The 17,240-nt window shown below is 33.1% G+C and overlaps 1 protein-coding gene across 3 annotated transcripts in view; it reads left to right on the top strand.

Annotated features, from left to right (window-relative positions):
* Positions 1–17,240, top strand: part of LOC129253696 (protein spinster homolog 1-like) — a 29,007-nt gene that overhangs the window by 2,804 nt on the left and 8,963 nt on the right. The window contains exons 2-11 of one of the 3 annotated variants that reach the window (XM_064106938.1): positions 2,685–2,893; positions 3,561–3,712; positions 6,005–6,071; positions 8,232–8,371; positions 8,776–8,898; positions 9,260–9,455; positions 9,906–9,971; positions 10,768–10,866; positions 11,248–11,425; positions 16,535–16,584. In XM_064106938.1, coding sequence (XP_063963008.1) covers positions 2,685–2,893; positions 3,561–3,712; positions 6,005–6,071; positions 8,232–8,371; positions 8,776–8,898; positions 9,260–9,455; positions 9,906–9,971; positions 10,768–10,866; positions 11,248–11,425; positions 16,535–16,584 — 1,280 coding nt within the window. Of the gene's footprint in view, positions 1–2,684; positions 2,894–3,560; positions 3,713–6,004; positions 6,072–8,231; positions 8,372–8,775; positions 8,899–9,259; positions 9,456–9,905; positions 9,972–10,767; positions 10,867–11,247; positions 11,426–14,947; positions 14,980–16,124; positions 16,176–16,534; positions 16,585–17,240 lie in introns of those variants that run through there. The other 2 variants (XM_064106942.1, XM_064106948.1) reach the window with 2 other exon arrangements.

Genomic DNA, 17,240 nt, shown 5'->3' with positions numbered 1-17,240 from the left:
CTGGCTTCTTTTACCAGAGCTGCCAACCTTCAAAAGTAAAAAGTAGTAATCCAGAAGCTCAATAGTCATAATTTTGACATAAAAGTTATAACTTCATATGCGCAGATTGCTTAAAAAGAAATCAATCCTCTTTCTTTTAAGGCTCAGATTCAGAATCGTCTCTGGTACTCTCTCTCTTGCAAAATACATGATAAATCAAAGAGGAAAAACCACAATGTCGAGTCAGTATTTAAGCATGAAATATTCAGAGCGATGTAAACAAAGATACACAATCATGCAAATAATGAGCATCATTAGGGACCTTCAGAGTTTGAAACTGCCCAATGTATTACTATGCAGTATTAAATGTTAACATACTTGTTTGCCCTGAAAAGTGTAATAATTAAGGTCAAAAGCATAATAGAATAATTTGACATGAAAATCATAATTATGACTTTAATGGTTAGCAGCTCTGTATCACCCCTTAGCAAAGGCCTTTGGGTGATAGAAGGGCCGGTATGAAATGAACCTAAGGAATGATAGTTTACACATTCGGCCTCATGTGCAGTCAATATTTGTATGTATGTAGGCCTTCACCTGTTTGTTTGTGTTTTTCATTATTTTAAATCTACCAATTATTAAAAATATGTACATGTAAGGTCACATGTTAGAAGAGCTGACTCAGCTGGGGAACAAATACTGGAAAGATAATTTCAAGGAGAATGATTTCCTAACTAGTATGCAGTGTATTAATCACTTTGACTGGTTAGACCTGGTTTATTCTACCTTCAATCATAGGAAAATCTGTATATGATTTATGAGGATGGCAGGTTTATTAAACTGTTCAATTGGTGTTGAGGCTAAATAGTTTAAGATCCCCACTGACCAACCAACCCAAAGCCAGCAATATTAAGTTGTCAGGGTAATTTATGTCAGGGAAGGTTCTCTGTAAATTGCCAAAGTAGTTATTTGGCCCTCAAAGATGCAAAATTACAAAAGGAGCTTATCTGAAAGAGTAATTCTTCTTTTTCATACTTTCCAAATTTCAAGTTGTAAAGTTGAATAGAATTATAAAATAAAATTCAAGAGTTTCTTTGATACTCTAAGTGTTTTATGGACTGCTTGGATGTCTCATTGAGATTGCACAGCATGCATATCTCATGTTTGAGTGAACCCAAACTTCAAATGATATTTTCACTTTATTTTTGAACCACTCACATTCAGTCAAGTAATTGTGTGGGTTATTGTTGATTTATTTTGAAAGTTATATATAATTTTTAAAGCTTAAGATCATTTTCAAAATCAATAAAAATCTCAAAATTCACTTTGGACGACTTACATGTATTGTTGGTTTTGGGGTGGATGGTGACGATGGTCACATAACAAAGCTGGTGTACTGCATAAGTAGATGACATGTATGTTTGGTGCCCCTTTAGAATTACATACATTACATGTACTGGGTAAAATCCTAGATCTCGCTCTAAATGACTTCGGTAGATCAGATAATTTTCTTACTCTTTATGGTCATTACATGTATTCCAAGTTCGGCTTCTACATGAAGATACTGTACTTTAATATTATTTTCTATTTTTGTAGTGTTGATTTTTCTACAACAGAGCTTTTATGTAGTACAAATTATCAACTTAAATTCCAATACTTGTTCCAATAAATGATGTTAGTTAGATTCAGAAAGAGAAAGTTTGAGACATGTTTGCCCCAAAACTTTCCTGATAATGGGTAAAAAAAAAAATTGAATTTGCATTATTGCTGGATAGTTGAAAAGACATTTGATATGTGCAAGCATCGTGGTTGAGTGTTTATGACTCTCGTCTTTTCATCTAAGGGACGAGGGTTCGATTTGAAGCCATGGCATGTTTCCTGGCCTTCGGCAAGAAATTTATTGCATAGTGCTGCATTCAACCCAGGTGAGGTGAATAACCCGGTAGGAGGAATTCCTCGAATGCTTCAACGCCAGATCAAGGTAGCTGATGTAATAATAACATCATGTTGAGCAGGGCCTGATGGGAGATCAGTTTTTGGAGCTTGGTAAAATATGACATCATCATCATCATATGAAACATTCTATAAATAGTTAAATCGCTGACTGAAACAAGGAAAACCAGAATTCTGTTTGTGTGAAATAATTGTTATCCAACTGAAAATATGGAAAACAGGAAGTGTAAAAAATGTTTATAGTCCCATGTACATGTATGTTATTTTGTATGCTTCAAATTCTCCTGTCAGAAAGCATTTAGAGCCAAACATTTTCTGGTATGTGGAAGACCCAGTCTTTTCATTTAATTTGAACTATGAAAAATGAATGAATGTAAGAAAAGGCAAAAATAAAGTGTTTGAATTAAAACAGGAAGAAAAGAAGATAATACTCTTCAATTTTATAATTAGATGTAAATGGTTGATAAATTGGTTATACATAAACTTGAAATAGTCCTACATGTACTCTTCCCGTGAACCTACTAGGTCCATGCTCTTCCTAACTTATTCCTGCATTGATATTTCTTTATGCTTAATCTTATAATCTATTGACAGTGAATACTCAGTTCATATCATGAATCATGTTTTGATAAATCTCAATTTTATGGCTATCTCTCATTTATAATAATGAACTCTCCGTTTTTCCCCTCTTTTCTTTTCTGTCTTTTCCCATTCCCCCCCCCCCTCTCTCTCTTTTGCCCTTCAACCATCAGCTAACCTCAATGACATACAGGAATATTTCAACATTACAAATGACAATAGTAAAGCAGGTCTCCTCCAGACGATCTTCATTGTAGGTTACATGTTGACATCACCAATCTTTGGTTATCTTGGTGATCGTTACTCCAGGAAACTTCTCGTAGCCTTTGGTATTACCACCTGGTCTGGGCTAACACTTGCTGGTTCATTTATCCCTGCAGATGTAAGATTTCCTTTACTTACTTTCTGTCTTTTAGTATCCCATTTGAATTGGTTAGTTTTAGAATCATATTGAAGCATTGTTTAAGATCTGTTCTTTAGTTTGAAGACAGGTATAACAAATTGCTTTTCTTTTTGTATATGTAGCAAGTTTTTACATAGAACCTTATTGAAATATTTCTCAAATAGCAAAAGCTGTCAACATGTTAGTGAATTCATAAACTAATGGCGCAGTCATATTTCCCCTACGGTGGCAGTACAGCAAGTCGAAAATCGCCGTTTTAAACATTTTTTATACCAGCCACATCATGTAGGTGGTTTGCATAAAAATGAATAAAACTGCTGTTTTTGACTCACCATACCTCCGCCGTAGGGGAAATATGACGGCAGCATAACCAATTAATGTCCATCTATTCAAAGGTCCATGTTGCAAACTTGCACCACATGAATTAAAAGTTTAAACAACGTGTAGATTACCGTACGGATGTCAGTTCACATAATCAATACAATTTGACAATCTGGCCTGAAAATAGTGATAGTTTTGTTTGTTGTTTTAGTATTATCATCATTATCAATAATATTAATGTTATCATCTTATATCATTACTTGCAGTATAGTAGTAACATTGTTATTATTACTTTAATTGTAATTATTCTTTATCATCTTTTCAGTATTTCTGGGCCTTTCTACTCCTCAGAGGTCTAGTAGGAATAGGAGAAGCAAGTTATGTAACAATAGCTGCTACTCTAATAGGAGATCTCTTTGTTGGTAATAGAAGAACAAGGATGCTTATGGTCTTCTACTTTGCTATTCCAGTTGGAAGGTAAATATTTGTCTGAATATTCAGCGCCAAATATTAGTACTTATAAAAAAGTAGGTTAAAAAATTAAGTGATGACTGAACTGAGTAACTGTAATTTCTATTTAGTGTATCAGTTGCCTGATCTTTTAAAAGATGTAGATTTTAGGCCTGATAACAATTTCAAACACTTTCTTATCCATAACGATCATACACACGTGTGTGTCTGTATGTGTTTTGGGGCATATTCAAGGATGTAACTTTCTAGACAGTTCCTACATTCTTAACATATTTTGGCCACAGAGAGTACTCACGTCCTGTTAATAACATGCAATCATGTTTCAAGTTTTCTGTTTATCAGTTTATCAGGTGTACAAGCCTCTAGTGACCCACTTCTGCTAACGTACAAAATTATAGGGAAACTGGCTGGGGATAGGACTTACTGTAAGTCTGTAACTGCTTCAAAATATTGGAATAAGTTACCTCTTTCACCCAGAAAATCACCATCTCTCCCTTCATTTAAAAAGGGACTAAAGACATTTCTTTTTCCAGTCCAGAGTTTTAGAATTACAAATTACATTCTATACTTGATGTGTTCTTTTGTTGTTGTATTAAGCGCTTTGGGCCAATTTGGGAAAAGCGCAGTATATAAATAATAATAATAATAATAATAATAATAATCTAAAGAGGAATTCCACCTTTTTTATATCAAATACCAATAAGATGTTTTATTAGTGTGTGTGCTTATTTTAAAGACAAGGAGAAACATACTTGTGTATCAACAGAAAGTAAGGTGCTGAGCTTCACCTAAACATGTCAATCTGAAGACCAGAGGTTATACAAGGGATATGAAGTTTATGACTATCAATGTGTATTCAATACCACAGAGAGGATACATTTTCTTTTATTTGAATAACCCTTTCTGACCTCAGTTTTCTTTTTATTAATGAGTATGTTTTTTTAAAGCATCTCATTTTATGTCATACTTCATAGCAAATGGTTACCGTGTTATGATTTGTTATGTATACATTAACAAAACACACACACACACAACTCATCTTTGTCTAGTCTGAATGGAATTTAATATGCAGAACACAAAATTATATTAATAGTAAATATATAGATAATTTATTCAAATATAGAAAGAGATGTGGAAACAAATTTTAGAGGAATCGATACAATAGAATGAAAGGAAATGAAATATGATGAGTGATATGATATCATGAGGTGAATAAAAGACAGAAATAAAGTTTATTGAATTAATAATAATATTAGATTAACAACAAGAATATGAGGACTCAGAGTAGGAAGTGGATTTTGATATCATATTTGGTTTTGATGTGTATTCAATAAGTAATGTAAGACTTGTCTATATGTGTAAAATTTTGTAAAACAAGCACCTTGTACAAATTTTGATTGATTGATCACCATCTTTCATAGACCACTGCCTTTGGCTGTATCGACTTAGACCCCTGTTATATCTGAAAGTTTCCTACCCGAGACCCGACCGAGTCCACTTGCAACCTTGACTGGATTATTGGTGGATTAGCTTCGCGAACGGACCGAGTCCGAAATGTGGTCTGTTTACATCACAGCGTTCATTCCCTCCCCTATCGGTACGGTTTTGAGCGGTATCCGATTGCTGACACCAATCTCGATCTAGGCTCTGAATAATTTGCGCGCGCTAATTGAAGTTGTTTACATTTCGTTACAGTTGTCGGCTGCTAGCTCGCCATTTGGTTACGATCGGATAGCATACGTTAGTTGTTATTTCTAGATATTTAAAACCCCGAAAAGTACAGACCCTCGAATACATTATGAAAAATATTAATGTGTATTCCCTGATTCGGGAAAGTCGTAAGCAATTTCTTTGGGAAAGGGCAATCAGAGTAAGAAGGAAAGGCGTCGGCAGAGAATAAGGATGGCGATGATGTTGATAATGGCGATAGCGAGCGCTATGACGTAATTTGACAGCTGGCGAACGGACCGAGATAGGTTCGAAAGCTTGTGTGCGTTTACATCTACGAATCGGTTGGCCGGCCCGATACCTACCCGAGACTACCTCTGGATGTGGTCTCGGGTAGGTTCGCTAAAAGGTGGCCCGAGGTAGGTTTGGGATGTTTACATCTGATTTCTTTCCGACCCGAGGTAGGCCCCGGGCCGGCCCGAGGTAGGGAATCTCTCAGATTTAATAGGGGTCTTAAATTATATCAAATGGTCTTATAATAGCACTTGATATCTTTTCTTTTATATATCTTTGATATTATATTTTACTAGTGTAAGAAGTAGCAATAAGTTTTCTGTTCTTTTTTTTCAGTGGTTTAGGCTATATAGGTGGCAAGCTTGTTGCAGAGCTAACTGGTGATTGGAAATGGGCTTTAAGAGTGAGTTTAACAAAAACATATTTAAGTGATTATTGACCTAGAGGTCAAAATCCTATAGTAGATCGTGTGTGACTTCATTCACACTACGTTTGTACACTTAATGCCATTTGCAGCAAGAAATTGAAAGAAGTGATGGTTTGTTGTCCTTCCCTTGACCTGAATTTTAAGAGCAAAAATTGGTATTGAATGATTTAATTCATGATTTGAATGGGAAGATAACTGATCATTGGACTCAGAAAACCTCACAGTTACCAAGGGTAAACACTGACTGGAAGGAAACGTCATGATAGGGTTAGGAAAATTTAAAAAAACTATGGAGGATGCTCCCAAATCAGGTGTCACTGGGTAATAAATGATACAATATAAGATTGAAAATTATATTTCATAGGATTAACAAATCAACCAGTTGAATGGTTTAGACATGAAATGCATTGCTTCTGTGAAAGGAAACTTTTTTCATGTGACTTGTCAATTGAGACTGTTTGACTTATGAAAGTGATAGTAAAGCCCAAGTTGAGATAAAATCTCCCATAATTGATCACAAGACGTTTAAGTATTTACAATCAGTCCTATGTACACTGTGAGTATCAGTCATGGAATTAAATGTCAAGTGGATGAAGATTTTTTAAATGGGTATTTTAAAGTGACTATTCAAAGAAAATCACGAATAGAGTCATAAATGTATAGAATGGAATCTATAATCAATGAATTTTAACCCTATCTAGGCCGGGGTATTTTGGGAGTTCATATGGCCGGGGGGGGGGGCCTCCAAGGCCCCCCTTGAGATCTCGGCCGTCGACCGCGCGATCACGCCGAAAATTGGCACACGGGTTGCTTGGGACATAATCTACACAATTGTATAGTAATTTTTTTCATGCGAATCACTATTAAGTAATTATGCTAATTTATGCGTAATTAGTATGCGAAATCATACTTTTCCTCTAACTCCCTAAATAAAGCTCCAAATGTACTAATTTTTGGTATAGAAACTCTTTGTGGTATTCTCAGCAAGTGTACTTGAACAAAATTGCAATATCAAATCATTTTCTTATGTATTATATTGTTTTTTGCAATTTCTTATGTATTTCTTTGTTTTTTCTAACCTTTGTTTTTTAATTGTTTTTTCAATGAAATTTGTTGGGGACTCTTTTGAGATCATAAAAAGCTTAAAATAAACACATTTAGTCCAGCAAAATTAAAAGTAATCATACATTTATGATTTTTGGTTGTAAACACAATTTGCATTGACTTTGTACACAAAATCATGTTTTTGAGCAATTTTTTGTCTGACATGCACTTACATAATGTTGCGTAATTTCGGAACCAGGTACCCGAGTGACGCAAAATTGGTCTCAAAAGTTGCACAAGACTTGAAAGTAAAAAGTCACTGAGCGGCGCGGTCAAAAAATTTCGCACTGCGAAAATATTGCGCGAATCGTTGGGGGGGGGGCCTCCGAGGCCCCCCCCCCCAGCCTAGATAGGGTTAAACCAATATTGTATAAGGTAATGAAATTACATTATATAAAAACACCTATTTTAATTACTGGTATTCCCAAGCAAATTGTCATTTTCATGACTTGAGATATTGCATAAATCCTCCATTTCAGATAATGGTACTTTGATAAAGGAAATAAAGTTATGATTATCTAGATTTAACAATTTAACAGTTTATACAACATCAGGAATGCAAACATTTATCAAAGCATAAAAATGTTTTGGTTTTTGTACGTGACCATTATTTCAAACCTTTCATTATATGATATGAAACCAATTTTCAGAATTTTTTATTTGTACATGTTCATGTATATATTGATATAGTATCATGGAAAGTAACAATTTAAAATCCAACAAACAGCCCACATTTTCTGTTCCAAATAAAAAAAAATTAACATGTTTTATATGTAGGTGATCATGATTACAGCTGAAAATGTTTTATACAAAAGAATGATATTTTCTAGCACTGCAATTTTTCATAAGATTGATATGTGTGCAAGGTTTTAGAGTTCCAAGCAATAAATAAAACATGTACATGTGGTGTGACTCTGGCTAAGAGATTTTTAATCATTGTGCAAGGTAATATCATAAATATTATTATTTCAGGATAATGAGCATTGTTTGCTGAACTTTTAAAGTATTTTTCTTTTGATCATTCTATTGCAGTTCACACCTCCATTAGGTATTGTGTGTGTAATACTGATTCTATTCTTAGTGAAAGAGCCTAAGAGAGGACAGGCTGAGACAGGTGAACATTCTATGGCAAACACAAGCTATATCACTGATATCATGGCTCTCGTTAGAAAGTGAGTACATTCTTTCAATGAACCTTGTTTATAACTGTGATATTGTCTTTTAAATATTTAAATTTTTAATGTTTTTTAAAAGACAATAAATTGTATAAAGGGAAGTGAGATGATTTAAAGAAAACAGTGATTACTAGTAATTGGTTTTAAGGGCAAGGTCAAATTTTAGTCTATTTTGGTATTTATTGATTCCATATGGATTGTTTTTAATAAAGAATGTTTATATCCTTTCATCTAAATTTGTTACAAGTTAAGTTATGACAATATGTGTAACCCACATGTAATGCATAAAGCACCTTGCATTGAACTTTTACTAGGTATTATTATCAGATCATAATGAATCAGTTTTTTAGTTTTTGTTTCATCAATCTGTTATCTTTATTGTTGCTTGAATTTCATTGCAGCAAAAGCTATATTTTTTCCACCTTTGGACTGACAAGTGTTTGTTGGGTAACTGGAGCTCTTGCATTGTGGGCCGTGACTGCCGTGGAAGATGCATACAAAATACAAGGCATCGACCCCAATAGGTATCAAGTCTATTCATTTACTCATTGTTACAGGATGATATTGAAAAGGATTTTTTAGTTTGGCTCATTTCATTAGAGACACGGAAGGATATAAAATGGTATTCAACAGAAATGAGTATATGGATGTATTGATTGATAAGCTTGTTTGAGTTCAAGAAATTTGTTTGTCAAGAGCTGCATTGGAAAGGTTTGTTTTTAAGGGTGTTCTCACTCCTTTTGAATATTATAGCTATATATTGCCTTTTTAATAAGCCACTGAGTAAAAAACCAATAGATGCTCTTTAACCATTGAAATAACTCACACCAAATTAAAGTGTACCTATTCCTGCATTGAATGTATTGTTTTCTTTGATCTTTGCAGTGTTAGCATCCTATTTGGTGTGGTAACAGTAGTAGCAGGTTTCTTAGGTGTTGGTATGGGGACCACCATTGCCCAGTTACTACGTAGAAAGACAGATAGAGCAGATCCATTGGTCTGTGCTGCAGGAATGTTACTCAGTGCTCCTTTTCTCTTCATAGCGCTTCAGTTTTCTGATCGTACTGTTGGCATTACATGGGTAAGCATCATTATCCTAATACATTAACATGACAATTCACCCATCATACTTTTGTAAAAAATTGATATTTTAATGTGTTCAGATGAGAGATCTTCATATTTTAGTGTGTGATTTAATGAAGAAATACATTTGGTTGGCCACATAACTCTTGTTTGTAACGTCATGTCTAAGTTCACAGACAACTTTATTAAACAAGAGATTGGCAGATGAGGTGATATATAACAAAGATTTATTTTTAATTCTTAGATTTAATCTTGCTTTCAAAATATTTTTAAAACGTATGCCTTTGGAACTTCGAGGTGATAATGTTATGTTAGTTACTGACTACATTTTTGTTTCAATTCAAGTTTTTTTGTAGCAATATAGTTGTAAGATTCTCAAGGTTATTGATTATTCAAGACATAACAGGATATGTTTTTAATTAATTATGATATTTGATTCTCTTTCCAGACCTTCGTATTCATAGCTGAAACACTGATTTGTTTGAATTGGGCGTTGGTTCCTGATATACTATTGGTATGTATGTTATTACATCTCAATTCTAAATTATATTTCTCTTCTAAAGAATATTAGATGAATAGATTTTATCATTTTGGTCTTTTTCACAGTTGATAACACTATATCCTGTAGAATGGAGGTCTTCTGTAAGAAATGTACAACTTCGCATAGAATAAACAACTTCCCTGTTTGTATGTTTTGCCTATCCAATAGACCACTTTGTAGTTCCATTCTGTGCAAGATGAGAAGATTGTCATTTGAACTCAAATGACATGGTGGATTAATGTTCAATGAGATAAGGACAAACTTTGATTTCTTGATGATAATTCATATATTCTTTTGAATTGTACTTTTCATTAGATCCACTGAAAAGCAACAATGCATCCTTTTAACAATTAGCAAAGTACATTGTGATTGCAACATGCTAACACAACAAACTTCATAAATTGTTCATTGATATGCTTTTCTAGTCACCTGGTTCTATGAATTATTTGCATCCTGCTATGTCTGACATGCTCACATAATATCTTGCTTCAAATTTTTCCTTTCTGTCCTAATATAATAAACGAAAGGTCATTTGAACTAATTGAGGTAATTCTAAACTGGTCTATTGGTCAGATTAGCTTTCCCTACCATTGTTTAATTTGATATGGCAATGAAATGTCAATTGTTTTGTGATTTCTTCTGGTTATATTGATTCAGATCCCATTGGGCATTAGATATTCAAAACTACTACCAGTGATAATGTGTCATTTTCATCTAAAATCAATTGGATGTACTCTTTACTTTGTGTAATATATGTTGCTTTGTTCAGGCTGTATTGATACCTACAAGGAGATCAACAGGGAATGCTATTCAGATGTTAATATCACATTTATTAGGTGATGCCCTCAGTCCTTATCTTGTTGGAGCGGTAAGTCTACATGTATGTCCACCATTTGAAGAAAAAAAAGCAAACAACGTGTATTATTTCAGTGCACTTAATTTTATTATTTATTTCAAACTTGTTTATATAGCAAGGGCTGATCTTGTTAAAGCTGTAATGATAGTCACAGAGGCTGGTGTGAATTAAATCAACAAGAAATGTAGGAGATGGATGTATATTATGTGAATCATAGAAATTCAACGAGTCAAAATTTTCTTGTATCCCGTGAAGAAAAAACATCCAATATAATAAGCTTATGGGGATATCATCATATTTCAGAGCATCATAAAATATGTGTATTTGATGCACCTCTAAAACACCCTGTATTTGATGATAATAATATTAATTCATTTAATCAATTTTGTTTAGGTGTCTGATGCAATCCGAGACAGTGATAAAGATTCGGACGTTACCCAAGCTCAGTATACTAGTCTGATCTATTCTCTGTATATGACATGTTATGTAACTGTTCTTGGAGGAGGGTTCTTCTTATGCAGTGCTTTATACTTTGCTGCTGACAAGAAGAGAGTGGAGACTATTGTTGCAAGTGAGTATTCTCTCAGTCTGAAAGATGGTTTTAAGATATTGCTTGAATTATCTCAATAGCATATAATACACACTCGGTCTTGTGACTCGAGGGTTTTCATTTCAATTTCATCATTGAAGACCAAAGAATGTGGAAATTAATCATTCTATCTTACTATTTGTCTTTAAGATTCATGGTAGATTACATTGCAAAGAAAACTATTAATAAAAAAGGAAGTTTAATGTAGAGATTTCATTGTACACCATATTTCTTTCTTGGGTATGTGTTGGGTCCTAAAAAGGACCATCCAAACTAAGTGTTTCATTAACTTTGTTCTTACGTTCAGTAGAATGAAGAGTTTTCATTTCTATGAAGATGACAAGAACATACTTCCAGAAATGTTGATTTTGGACCAAACACATGCCAAAGAAAGATACATGATATACCTCTACATGGATTGCTTCTCCTTTCTGGAAGTTATTTGCTCCTTATTTTTTTTTTGTGGGGGGGGGTAGGATTATGGTGCTGGTACTCTTGTTTGTGCAGTCGGTGAACCATTTCTGAATTAATCAGTCTTTTTGTTGTTGTCACACAACAGCAGCACTAACATGATGTTTTTTTAGAACTTTCTTTCATGGAGATGAGGTCACCCAATTTTCCTTTGCTACTACTTAATACTTTGGTAAAAAAAATATAAAAGTTACTGCTTTTTTTCTTGTATTGATACCAGGGTTGGCACGTTTTAAACGGTGTGTTTTAAAACATGTTTTAAAACGCGTTTTAAAACACCCGTTTTTTTTACAAAAAAAACGTGTTTTAAAACACCTCATAGACTTGTGTGTTATAAATATGCATGGATGTGATTTTACATGAATATATTTTTTATACTTTTTTTCTTAAGTGGTATATTATTTTCTTCTAACTAAATCTCTTTCTCACCACCACTCTTTTTCTCCTCTCTCTTTCCCCCCTTATTCTCCCCTTTTCCATTGCTTTGTCATGTTCCTTTCCTCCTGTTCAATTATGTAGATCAATCTATATATTCTCATTTTAACAAGCATTTGAGTGTTGTGCTCACTTTTAGACAGGGAAAGAAACACTATTTAAAATAAGCTCAAATATGTAATAGTACTTGAATGAAATGGAAGTGTTGCACAAGCACAATAATATTTTGCAAATAGACAGTATAACTGACATTGTAACCTTGAGGTACACACGAAAGTAGGTGAAACTTTGCGCTTTGTAAAGATGAAGAAAAGTAGCTTAATTCAGAATAAGATAATCAGCTAGCAAACCTTAAAGGACAAGTCCACCCCAAGAAAAAGGTATTATGCTGAAAATTTCATCAAAATCGGATGTAAAATAATAAAGTGATGAAATTTTAAAGTTTCGCTTAATTTCGCAAAACAGTTATATGCGCATCCTGGTTGGTATGCAAATGAGGGGACTGATGACATCACTCACTATTTATTTTGTATGTCGTTATTTTCTCATTGTCATGTGAAATATATTTTTTTTCCTCCCTGAACATGAGTGGAACTACCATTGTTTTAACATTTTTTGGTTCAGTTAAGTTGGTCATTATTATCAAATCTGTATAAATTGAAATATTTTATTGTTCAAACAATTAAAAAAACAAAAGAAATAGTGAGTGAGGGACATCATCAACTCCCTCATTTGCACATCACTGAGTTGTTATAAATGTTTTGTGAAAAATAAGCGAAACTTTAAAATGTCATAACTTTCTTATTTTACATCCGATTTCGATGAAATTTTCAGCATTATGCTTGTTTGAATTTTCTCTACTGATTCAAATCAGCATTTTTCTGGGGTGGATTTGACCTTTAACCCTAACAATCCCAGGGGACTGTAATGGCCCCCTTAAAAACTTCTATGATAAATCCATAAGAACAGCAGGGCCACGCCATATTGTTCAAGACTATTTTTTTGATACATGCATGGATATGCGGTTATGATATTACCATGGAGCTATCAACACATTGATAGCTCCATGATATTACACAAGTAAAGCCAATGCAAATTTTTCGCCAACATTTTATCTGTATCAATATTTGTACTTTTTGTTAATGATTGGAAAATTATTGCCAATAATTTCCATTAAAAAACGATAAAAAACCCCAAAAGTAACCACAAAACTGTACATAAGAAATTAAAAAAACAAACAGTTAAAACAAACATTGAAAAAAACAATTTGATTAAAATTCCTCAATTAAAGAAATAAGCAGTTCAAGGGCCTAATATTTATAGATTTAAACCCAAACTTATATTTCATGCACTTGTGGGTACCCGGTAGGATGTGAAAGTCATTGTAGCTTGTCCAGTACTGTGTGCGCCTCACTAGCGACTGACTGGAATACTACCCAGGGAGTGGAGGATGTGCATACATTGTGTGCGGGAATGACTGATTGAATCCGATGACTGGGTTAATAATATATCTGTAAAGCGCTTAGCCGCTTAGACACGTCGTTCCAATGTACAGTATTAAGCGCTATATAAAAGCGGACTATTATTATCATTATTATTTATTTTACTTAAAATTTGTATAATTGATACAAATGAAATAAAGCATATTGAGTAAATGAAATTAAGCTTTGAAAGCCTATAGTCTATAGATTATGTTGTTTTCTTACATAGTGCAACTTCTTCTCACCCCTATAGATTGATAAGACTAAAAAAAAAACTGAGACTACATGTATGAGGAATAAACTTATAAAATGTCAACTTAATTTTTTGGCATTCAATTTCCTTGATTTAGTAATTTTGGGAAAAATATGAACTTTTCTGTTGAAAATTCAGTAACAAAAATTGTAGTCATCTCTTAATACTCCAAAAATGTAATTAAAACATCAAGAGCTTAAATCATATTGTATTAAGTGTATAATTTAATTGATTTACAGGAAAATTACATCGTTCGTTGGAAAAAAAACGTTTTAAAACGATTTAAAACGTTTTAAAACAATAAAAAACGTTTTATTTGTTTTTTTTAATAAAAAACGTTTTTTATTACAACCCTGATTGATACACTGCCTACATACAAAAGTCTGTAATGCAGATGTCAATCCTTCTTACTGTTGTGTTGAATATTTATTGATTAGCTACAAAAGAAAATTAAAAAACCCTATAAACCACACAAAATCATTTTTTAAAATCTTAAATCTTGATCAGCAAGATATTCAGGGTCCTTCTTTATTTTTCTCTTGGGCATTGGGGTCAGTATGTGTAAAAATTTTATTTGCCATTCATACCTTTATCTTTAATCTTTTTCATTGTCTCAAACCTTCTTTATCTTCTATAATTTGTATGTATGTTTTCATGAAAATGGGGGAAATTACACATGAGCTATTTTCCCACTTGTGTTTATTCTAATTTGACTTTGCATTGAACCCAATGGTAATCAAGGGAGGAAGGGGGTATACTTTGCAAATTTTTCGGACATTTATGGGCTTTAATCGCCTCTAGAGCTCCTTAAGACAAAGCTTAGCATTTGAACTAATTTTTCTTGGATTATTGCTTTGTCCGCAGTGTACACTCAATCATGAAAATCAAGTGTACGAGCAGTGGCTAAATTGTATGTTACAGGCCTAGCTTCTGTGTGCACATTGCTTTATGTAAAATGCTTCTGTATCAAATTCCAATGAGGAAATTCAGGTTGAAAATTAACAGGAAGGAGAAGTGACAAGGAAGAAATTAACATTGATAGATGTATGTATCATGGTCCAGTTCTGCCCAGATTGTGTGCAATTTGTTTTAATTTAACAGCATTGTAAAGTGCTTTTGTTTTCATACGCAACATGTCTTTTTATGATGATTGGTGGTAATAATGATTGTAAAATGAATATAGGGATCCTAATCAAATGATTGGCTGATAGCCAATCGCGTGACATCCATCATTTCTACTGTTAGGGTGCCAAGTCCATTTTTTTTAACAAGTGTTCATTTGGAAAGTTGACTTGCTTCTTGTCCCTTGATGTGCAAAGACATATACACACAATGCAGTGGGCCGGCTTAGCTACACTTGGTAGCGCAACCTTTTTCATACGTGTTGTAAATCGAAGATTAACAAAACATTACTCTTCAAGTGTGTGATTTCCAATATAACATATCTTTGACATTAATTAGGATTAGGATTAGTATACTGTATTCATGGTATTATACATTTATTTGAGAAGAATGGTGACTGCTCCAAATTTTTGTGAATACAATGTGAAAATCTATAACATGTACATGTACTGCAGGAAGTCCAAGACAAAGTTCCCTTTTGGATTTTTATTCAATGTTACCGCCATTTTTTAAAGTAATACTAGTAGTAGATTACCAAATTTAGGTTAAATTTGTCAATCTAACACATAGTAAAATCTCGTCTTTTGTTAATACAGATTCTGTTAAATTTATCAAACTATATGAGGAAAAAAAAAGCTATTGACAGAACATGTAATTAAAAAATTGAACACCTTTGAATAAAAAATAGGTGACCATATCCCTCACAATTTAAACTTATAGTAAGTATTATTTAACTTGTTTACAACATATAAAACAATTGAGGGGGGGGGGGGGAATTCAAAGAAAGCTGGATGTACCCTTATAAAACAACCCACAAGGAACTTTGGCTTGTTTTTAGATTTCTAAATAATGATCCAGATGTTTATGATTGTCAATTTATTGATATAATTTATCATACTTCATTTGCTCACACTCACAGGAGAAATTTATTTAAATGTAGGAATACAAATGACAAATGTGGGAATCTGAGGTCAGTAAAATAGTTTGCTCCTTAGTATGTTTTTTGTCATTTATTGCTTATTTAGGAACCTGCAATTTTGATTTTATCACTCTGGGCAGAATTGGATCATTGTTCTCTTGTGAAGTTCACTTTGTCAATTGTTAATCATCAGTTATGTTTGTACCTCATATATTCTGAGATATTCATTTCTATACATAATGTATGTCAATTTAAATTTTGTCCCTAAGTATTATTTATCATTTACCTTAACTCTTTATGTTTTTTTTAAAAAGTATATTGCATGATGTTATACAAAAAAAGTGTGTTTTTGTTGTCAATTGTTTTCACTTGTGTATTACTTGTTTTACATTGCATTCCTTTATCAAAAGAAATGAAGTTAGGAAACAACACCCCACAGTCATCTGTATGTAATGTTGATGTAAGTTATTCATAACATCCAGCTGACATTGTTCACTGCTCAATTCTCACTAATGGCTGCTCACATAATTTCAATGCAAATATAGGAGAGATTGGGGTTAGTTGGAGCATTTTTGACAAAAATGGCTGTAAAGTCCAAATAGATTTTATTAAAGAAACAATCAATATATCAGCTTAAAGCATATATCTAAGGGCTACAAATGTACCCATAAAATTCTTTAACTCTATGATGGTTACTGAAAAAAATCCACCTTGAACAAGACCATCTCAAGCATTCCAACTTACCCCAATACGGGGTAAGTTGGAACACTGCATGGTCAGTTAAGAATTGTACTAAAACTACTTAAAACTATAATATTACATGGTTTTAGCTTATTGCTGATTTCTTTCAAGTTCAAAATATTAAAGGTGTGTATTCTGATTTGTTGAATTTATGTTTTCTATTACACATGATATACAGCCACTCACACAGGCCAACTGTTAAGTAGAATTCTGCATATTTGTGTGTGTTTGATTTTACAAGCAATTAAGTATATCAGCAATTTCATGTACTTCTGCACCAAATTTACATGACATTGATCGGATAATAATTTATACATTGTAGTTTTTTTAACTGTAACTCAGTAATAAAATGGATATGGAGGCTGACACTACATA

The sequence above is a fragment of the Lytechinus pictus genome, chromosome 2 (genome assembly GCF_037042905.1).
Source record: "Lytechinus pictus isolate F3 Inbred chromosome 2, Lp3.0, whole genome shotgun sequence".
NCBI classification, from domain to species: Eukaryota; Metazoa; Echinodermata; class Echinoidea; order Temnopleuroida; family Toxopneustidae; genus Lytechinus; species Lytechinus pictus.
This window is presented reverse-complemented; position numbering and strand designations above follow the sequence as displayed.